Source organism: Sitophilus oryzae, unplaced genomic scaffold (assembly GCF_002938485.1).
Source record: "Sitophilus oryzae breed Bouriz unplaced genomic scaffold, Soryzae_2.0 scaffold_174_pilon_pilon, whole genome shotgun sequence".
Lineage (NCBI taxonomy): Eukaryota > Metazoa > Arthropoda > Insecta > Coleoptera > Curculionidae > Sitophilus > Sitophilus oryzae.
Window position 1 is genome coordinate 74078 of NW_022146446.1, and position 8423 is coordinate 82500.

The window sequence follows — 8423 nt, forward strand, 5'->3', positions numbered from 1 at the left end:
AGTAAGTAAACTTTTTCCTTTCAGCGAGTCGATGGTCGTTTTAAAAAAAATTGTTACGAGTTAGCTAAAAACTAATTATTTCTATGTTACGATCACGTTGTTGAAGTAAGTAAACCTTTTTTCCGTTCGGCCAGTCGATGGTCGTTTCAAAAATTTGTACGAGTAGCTAAAAACTAATTATTTCTATGTTACGATCGCGTTGTTTAAGTAGGTAAACTTTTTCCGTTTAGCGAGTCGACCGTCCTGTCAAAAAATTGTACGAATACCTTAAACTTTGTTCCCGAAGCTACGACCACATTGTAGAAGTACGGAAACTTTTTCCGTTTTCAACCAGTCGATGTCGTTTCAAAAAATTTTGTACGATACGCTAAAAAACTAATATTATTTCTATGTTACGATCACGTTGTTGCAGTAAGTAAACTTTTTCCGTTTCAGCGATTTATTTCGTTTTAAAAAAAATTGTACGCGAGTATAGCTAAAAACTAATTTATTTCTATGCTTACGCTCGCGTTGTTGAAGTAGGAAAACTTTTTCCGTTCAGCGGGGCGACCGTCCTGTCAAAACAATTGTACGAGTACCAAAACCTTTGTTTTCGAAGCTACGACCACATTATAGAAGTAGGTAAACTTTTTCCGTTTGGCCAGTCGGTGGTCGTTTCAAAAAATTGTACGAGTAGCTAAAAACTAATTTATTTCTATGTTACGATCACGTTGTTGAAGTAGGTAAACTTTTTCTGTTCAGCGAGTCGACCGTCCTGTCAAAAAATTGTACGAGTATCTAAACTTTGTTTCCGAAGCTACGACCACATTGTAGAAATAGGTAAACTTTTTCCGTTCGGCCAGTCGATGGTCGTTTCAAAAAATTGTACGAGTAACTAAAAACTAATTTATTTCTATGTTACGATCACGTTGTTGAAGCAGGTAAACTATTTTTTTCTTTTTTAAGTAACTTTAACACCCTGTATCTCGAAAAGGAAGCTTTAAATCTTACAAGTTGATATGAACTTTTTCTTTTATTTTTGCAAGTTCTATCGTCTATTAAATTTTCCCGATTAAAATCTGTATATTAACTACTATTACCTTGTGGAACTTTTTTTTACTTATATATCTATTTGTGTATATGCTTTATAAGTATCGCATTTAAATAATTTGCAAATTTTCAAGAGATCTTGTATTTCTTTTCTTCATTTTGAACAAGTTTGTGGCTCTGAAAAGAGCCGATTTGTTTATTCCTGGAATATGTCGCTAGTTAGATGAATTACTTGGAACTGGTGTACTTAGTTACGGCTTTGGTACCTTCACTAACGGCGTGCTTAGCCAATTCACCAGGTAAAAGCAACCTCACTGCAGTCTGGATTTCTCTACTGGTGATGGTCGATCTTTTATTGTAATGGGCTAAGCGAGAAGCTTCGGCAGCTATTCTTTCAAAGATGTCATTTACGAAGGAATTCATGATGGACATGGCCTTACTAGAAATGCCAGTATCGGGATGTACTTGCTTCAACACTTTATAAATGTAGATTGCGTAGCTCTCCTTCCTCCTGCGCTTCTTTTTCTTGTCACTTTTCGAGATATTCTTTTGAGCCTTACCGGCTTTCTTAGCTGCTTTACCGCTAGTTTTGGGTGGCATCGTTTCGAAAAACAAAAATACGACAAACGTTCACGTTCGAGTCTGGCGTACAACTGACGACGGAAGAGCGAAAAATTCAGTTTTTAAACGGAGCGTTTGACGATCTTAGGCTCCGCCCTCCCACCGCTCTGTTACGGTTCTGATATCTCATTGGTCGCTCACGCCGGCTATTTAAATCGACTGCGCTGTAGCGGCCGCATCAGTATAGTCAACGACGTGACGACGTACGTTACTCAGGTTTTCCTCCAAGTTTCTTTACACATATTTTATTAACCAAAAATGTCTGGCCGTGGTAAAGGTGGAAAAGTGAAGGGAAAGGCAAAGTCTCGTTCCAATCGTGCAGGATTACAATTTCCCGTCGGTCGTATTCACAGATTGTTGCGTAAAGGCAACTATGCAGAGCGTGTAGGAGCCGGAGCTCCGGTTTACCTGGCTGCTGTTATGGAATATTTGGCTGCCGAAGTTTTGGAATTGGCAGGTAATGCCGCCAGAGATAACAAGAAGACCAGAATTATCCCTCGTCATCTTCAACTAGCCATCAGAAACGACGAAGAATTAAACAAATTGTTATCTGGTGTGACCATAGCTCAAGGCGGTGTTTTGCCTAATATTCAAGCCGTTCTGTTGCCAAAGAAAACCGACAGCAAAACCAAATAAACAATCTTGACGGTTCCTTACCTAGCAGATCGCAACCTAAAATCGGTCCTTTTCAGGACCAACAACTATATTTTCGAAAGAAAGAAATTTTTAATGTTTTTAACCAATTTTATTTTATAAAGATGTGGTAACGCTGCGTTAATATCTTGCACTCGAGTTAATATCATGTTTGGATCTATCATAGGGCGTTAGGTATAAAACTCACGGTATGACAATAAATATAAATCGAGATTGACAAAAAGGGAATGCCAAGCCGTTTTGATTACCAACGTAACGTCAATTTATTTTTTTTTACCTGTAATAATTGTAAATTTGTTAGCAACAACAAAAAGCTCGACTTAAACATTTAAGATTTACTTAGAATTTTATTTATATAGAGTAGATTGGTGAGGGCCGGCTTGTTTTTATATCGATGTAAAGCAATATATTTTCGAATTTAAATAATATCTTAGTATTAAGGATAGTAAAATGATTATAGATAATAATAAGGTTATTTTTTTTACTTTGAGACCGTTATATTTGAAGGGTAAGGTTTATTTATATAGAGTAGATTGGTGAGGGCCGGCTTGTTTTTATATCGATGTAAAGCAATATACTTTCGAATTTAAATAATATCTTAGTATTAAGGATAGTAAAATGATTATAGATAATAATAAGGTTATTTTTTTTACTTTGAGACCGTTATATTTGAAGGGTAAGGTTTATTTATATAGAGTAGATTGGTGAGGGCCGGCTGGTTTTTATATCGATGTAAAGCAATATACTTTCGAATTTAAATAATATCTTAGTATTAAGGATAGTAAAATGATTATAGATAATAATAAGGTTATTTTTTTTACTTTGAGACCGTTATATTTGAAGGGTAAGGGGGTGGGACGGATTATAATTATTACCATAAGTAAGCAAGTTTTTTCTTTTTTTTAATTAAGAAATTTGTGGTTCTGAAAAGAACCGATTTTTGAAAATTATTTCAATTAAGAAATATATTTTCTATTGTTTTATCTCGTACGTCGTCTAGGTATAAGATCTGATGTTGTCATTGTCCTTATGGCAAATATATTGTTCGTACCCGCCGTAAAAATTACTTCTTCTTCTTAGGAGAGGCAGCTTTTTTGGCTTTGGAGCCGGCGGAAGCTGCTGCGGTAGATGTTTTTGCTGTTTTTGGTTTTGGGGCCTTAGGTTTTTTTGTCGGTCCAGCTTTGTTGGACTTTTTCGCCTTAGAGGGAGATTTGGGTTTAGCAGAGGCGGCAGTCGCTGCTCCACCAGAGGCGGCTTTCTTCTTTTCGGCTGCTTTCTTTCCGGCTACTTTTTTCTCCGACGAAGCGGCTGCCGCTTTTTTAGCTTTTGGAGATCCGGCAGCTTTTTTCGGGGCTTTCTTTTCGGTAGCTGCTGATTTCTTTGCGGCGCCTTTCTTGGCTTTAGCTCCGACACCCTTCTTTCTATCTCCTGCGGCTGACGATGTAGCTCCGCCGCTCGATGATTGTTTAGATTGGGCCGACGAACTTGAAGCTGCCAGTTTGAAAGAACCGGACGCACCTTTACCTTTGGTCTGGACTAAGGTTCCGGATATTACTGCCGATTTCAAATACTTTTTAATAAACGGTGCTACCTTTTCCGCGTCCACTTTATAATTAGCAGCTATGTACTTCTTGATGGCTTGTAAAGAAGAACCTCCTCTCTCTTTCAATCCTTTAATAGCGTTGGTTACCATCTCCGATGTCGGGGGATGGGTAGGTTTTGACCTGGGATTTTTAGCTTTCGAAGATTTTTCCTTTTTCAATGAGGAGGCCGATGTACTTCCGGCTCCTGCGTTAGGTTGATTCGAAGGCGACGTGGCCTGTCCACTAACTTCTGCATCTGCCATAACTGATAGATTATTATCACTAACAACGACAATTAAAAATTCGCTAAAATAATATCGAGAGATAGAGCGCGCACGTTAACGTGTTCACTGGTCGCTACGAATTGCCCGTCTGACAAATATTCCGGTGGTCGTATCAAAACGGGCGGAGGGAGGACTGAACGGTGCGGCCACGACGATGCTCCGTATTCCGGCTTCGCTCGTACCTTTAGCGCACTGGGAGCTATATTTTTTCTAATTGTTTTTTATATTACAATAAATACTCGGTCGAGACTACGATCGAACTGTCGCTTTAACGGTACTGCAAATTTTGTAGGGAATACGAATTTTGGCCTGTTATTCTAGGATTTGTCGCTTAAAAATCGTCTCAAACAGGACGCCGTTCGCATTTCAAGTTAAAATTTTTATTTCATTCGCATATATTATTTGCTTGGCAACGATTCCGTGACAATCGTTTTAACTACAAGTACTTCAATGTATCCTCTGTAAGATTAACGAATTACTTCGATGTCGTTTCGAATCGCTATCGAAAAAAAAAATATTATGCCGGCCCCGCGCCGTTTCTCTTTGAGCCCAAAACGAAGGCTCACGTTAACTGGAAATCTAACATTTCGGTTTAAAAAGTGGAGAATGAGTCTGGCGTTTAAAAGTTAAGGAAAATAAAACAGTGGACAAGATTAAAAGGTCCATCATATTTAGGGAAATTGATTTATATGCCGAACGTAGCCAAAGTATGTCTAAAATGTTTCGTACGCTTGAGAAATCTGCGTTAAAAATTAACCGTATCTACGTGCTGAAACCCATATAGAATGGTACTATTCTATTCAAGAATAAGCGTTGTAAAAGCGCGTCTTCTATTATATAGAAGAAGATCTTTCGACACCGTTCAATAATGCATACATAAAATTAGCAGTAACAACGAACGTATCGGATTGTCGATCGAACAGTATGAACTTACGATACACAATAGAGAATTGTCTTATTACTTTATATCCGAAACGGATATCATGTATTCTACACTTACTAATTATCTATTGCTAGCGAAAAACAAACTACATATTTCCTAAATTAACGTGTAAACGTATGCAAATGCGGTAATAATACTTAACAAAGTTTTCTTGTTCCTTTTTTTTATGCGATTCTAATTTGTGGTTCTGAAAAGAACCGTTTTGTTTGAATGTTATCGAATAAAAATCCAGCTTGGGGTAAATGATGCATAATTTAACCGCCGAATCCGTACAAGGTACGACCTTGACGTTTCAAAGCGTAGACAACGTCCATGGCGGTGACGGTTTTCCTTTTGGCGTGTTCGGTGTAGGTGACAGCGTCTCTGATTACGTTTTCCAGGAACACTTTTAAGACACCTCTGGTTTCTTCGTAGATTAAACCGGAGATACGTTTTACACCTCCACGACGGGCCAATCTTCTAATCGCGGGTTTCGTGATACCTTGGATGTTATCACGCAAAACTTTGCGATGACGCTTGGCGCCACCTTTACCTAATCCTTTTCCTCCTTTACCTCTGCCGGTCATCTTGTTATTAAGATGTACTGTACAATTAAAGTCGAAATGAAAAAATCGTACAACGAAACGGACCCGTTAGGATGTAACGAACGACTGCTGCCCCGGCTCGAGATTGCGCCGGTTTTGTTAAGTTTCTAGGCTCCGCCTCCGATCGTCGTCGTAGACCAATAGCAGTAGTCGAGGTAAGTAACAAAAACGGAATTCGTTCGAAGGAATGAATCAGTTGTCGACTAACCGTAAACGTTTGCGTATCAGTCGTCTAGACAATCTATATTTTATCTTTCTGTGTATATTTTATCGATTTCGGTGTAATAATGGCACGTACTAAACAAACCGCTCGTAAATCTACCGGTGGAAAAGCTCCCCGAAAACAGTTGGCCACTAAGGCTGCCAGGAAGAGCGCTCCCGCAACAGGAGGTGTTAAAAAACCACATCGTTACAGGCCTGGAACTGTGGCGCTTCGTGAAATCCGTCGTTATCAGAAGAGTACCGAATTGTTAATCAGAAAATTGCCCTTCCAACGTTTGGTTCGTGAAATCGCCCAGGATTTCAAAACCGATCTTCGTTTCCAAAGTTCCGCTGTTATGGCTTTGCAAGAGGCCAGCGAAGCTTATTTGGTCGGGCTTTTTGAAGATACCAACCTTTGCGCCATCCACGCCAAGCGCGTCACCATTATGCCTAAGGACATCCAATTGGCTAGGCGTATCAGAGGAGAACGTGCTTAAATGACGAATTCATCCGACTAGTAAATTATCTACCTATCGAAAAAAAAATCGGTTCTTTTCAGAACCACAAATTCGTTTTGCATAAAAAAAGAAATATAGAAAAACACTTGGTCGATTTATAGACGGTTTAAAATAAAGAAGGAACATTAGAAGTATGACATTTCATATAATTCTAGAAAATTGAAAATTTTCAACGTTGTCATGTCTTGTGCTTTTTCGGTATACTTAACTTTTTAACTGCGAATTACTGAGACGAATGTCTTCGTTATCGCAATATTTACCGTAATTGTTTAAATAAGTGGTTATTGTTCGTTTTTAGTAGAGGGAGATTGTCGATTCTCTATAAATCTATATTACGTTATATACAGGGTGTCCCAGAAATAAGTCCAAGTATTTTAAGGGGTGGTAGAACTGGTCAAAAGAAACGTTTCTCTTTTTACCGTTTTTCAATTAAGTCCAAAATAATCGAGTATATATGTAACTTTGAAATTTTGCAAAATAAATGATTTTTATAAGCTTTTATTTAACTTGCTTTGTATGTAACTATCTATGTATGTATGTTTGTTCGGGCCAAATCTTGTAAGCTAAATTAGAACCACTTCCTTTATTGTAGGAAATTGAAATTCGGCATGTAGGTTCAGTCCCGATGACAATACATTTGTTTGCAAGGCATAACCCGAATTTTTGAGGTTTTAGACTTTTTAAAAGTCTATTTATGAATGGATGGGGCTGAAATTATATATTTATGTATATTGTGGGTATATAAATATGAATAAAAAGTATATGTAACAAGTTTATTTTACTTAATTATTTATTAATTACAATCTATAAGGATTAATTTTAGATATATTACATATCTTCTTAGCGTTTAAACTTTTTTTTCTTGTCCATGTGGATTCGTTCTTCAGCTGGAATAATATTGATAATTTTCTTATATACCTAGTGGTTTTCTGGACATTGATTCCGAATAACCTTGGCAAACCCTGTCTAATAATTTCCAACCCCATGCTCGGATTTAGCAGCATCTTTAATTTATCCTTATTTTCCTGGTGAACGGCTTTCCGTAATGATTTTCTCAGTATTGGATCTCCTTGAACAATGGAATCGAAGTAACTAACAGTCCTCACAGTTACTAATAAGGAAGCTGGATCTAACAGCCTCAAAATTATGCACCAAACTTCTACAGAAAGTTGTGGTAACACTGTACAGTATACTGTAGTATAGGCGCAGATAATGGGTAGCAGTTGATACATTTTCAGGTAGGTACAGTAACAGCACAATAACAGTTAGGATAATAATGATCACAATCCTTAAAAACGTGCTATTTATACCTATGTATGCCCAGCCAACCATGTCAAATGCAGCGAAGCGCACGGAATAGTCAGCCATCATATCTTATACTGTCTGGTACGGTTCCTAGATGTTCTCAATGACAAAATAGAATAAAAAAATATTTTATGTGCAATTATTTTTCATGTAATAATTCTAAGTAGATGTATTTCCTTTTTTTTATTCAATAGATACTCGTTATGGGCAATATAGTTATCGATATTAAAATCGATATATAGGATAGCCGTGGGCTAAAATGAAAGAAAAAAAATTGAGCTGTCAAATTTAACAAAAAAACAAATTAAAATTTTGATAAAAATCGATATATTGAAGGCCCTCTATCCCATACTCGGTTTTCATTTTATTTGTCTCACTACTGTCAAATTTGACAGCTGTCGTTTTTCTTAAGTTCTCCTTATTTAATGAAAATCGATATACATATTGTTGGGATGCCCATAGGAAGTAATTTAAGAAAAAAAGAATTGAGTTTAAGTGTGTGGCACTGAGAAAGCAGCATAACTAAAAGGTAGAAAATAAATTTTAGAAAAAAAAACTTTTTTAAAAACAAGCTTTTATTTAAATAGACTAAAAAGAAAAAATAAACTTTTTCTTTAATACTTTTGTTATGAACTTATAACGTTATTACACAATTTTAAAAAATATATAAAAGCTTGTCGCGATATTTCTCTACATCCATA

The 8423-nt window shown here is 36.9% G+C and overlaps 4 protein-coding genes and 1 pseudogene across 4 annotated transcripts; 2 read left to right on the forward strand and 3 right to left on the reverse strand.

The window, feature by feature from the left end:
* LOC115882094 overlaps positions 1–6469 on the forward strand; it is a 39122-nt pseudogene extending 32653 nt beyond the window's left edge.
* Positions 1198–1698, reverse strand: LOC115882097 (histone H2B). Its single transcript, XM_030899946.1, has one exon. It carries the CDS (start codon positions 1627–1629, stop codon positions 1258–1260), a length of 372 nt encoding a protein of 123 aa, XP_030755806.1. The 5' UTR covers positions 1630–1698; the 3' UTR covers positions 1198–1257.
* LOC115882096 (histone H2A-like) lies at positions 1829–2351 on the forward strand. Its single transcript, XM_030899945.1, has one exon. It carries the CDS (start codon positions 1909–1911, stop codon positions 2284–2286), a length of 378 nt encoding a protein of 125 aa, XP_030755805.1. The 5' UTR covers positions 1829–1908; the 3' UTR covers positions 2287–2351.
* Positions 2726–4320, reverse strand: LOC115882095 (histone H1B-like). The gene has a single exon (XM_030899944.1). The coding sequence runs from the start codon at positions 4148–4150 to the stop codon at positions 3368–3370; it is 783 nt and encodes a 260-aa protein (XP_030755804.1). The 5' UTR covers positions 4151–4320; the 3' UTR covers positions 2726–3367.
* LOC115882099 (histone H4) lies at positions 5292–5787 on the reverse strand. Its single transcript, XM_030899947.1, has one exon. The coding sequence runs from the start codon at positions 5678–5680 to the stop codon at positions 5369–5371; it is 312 nt and encodes a 103-aa protein (XP_030755807.1). The 5' UTR covers positions 5681–5787; the 3' UTR covers positions 5292–5368.
* Positions 6470–8423: the final 1954 nt, after the last annotated feature.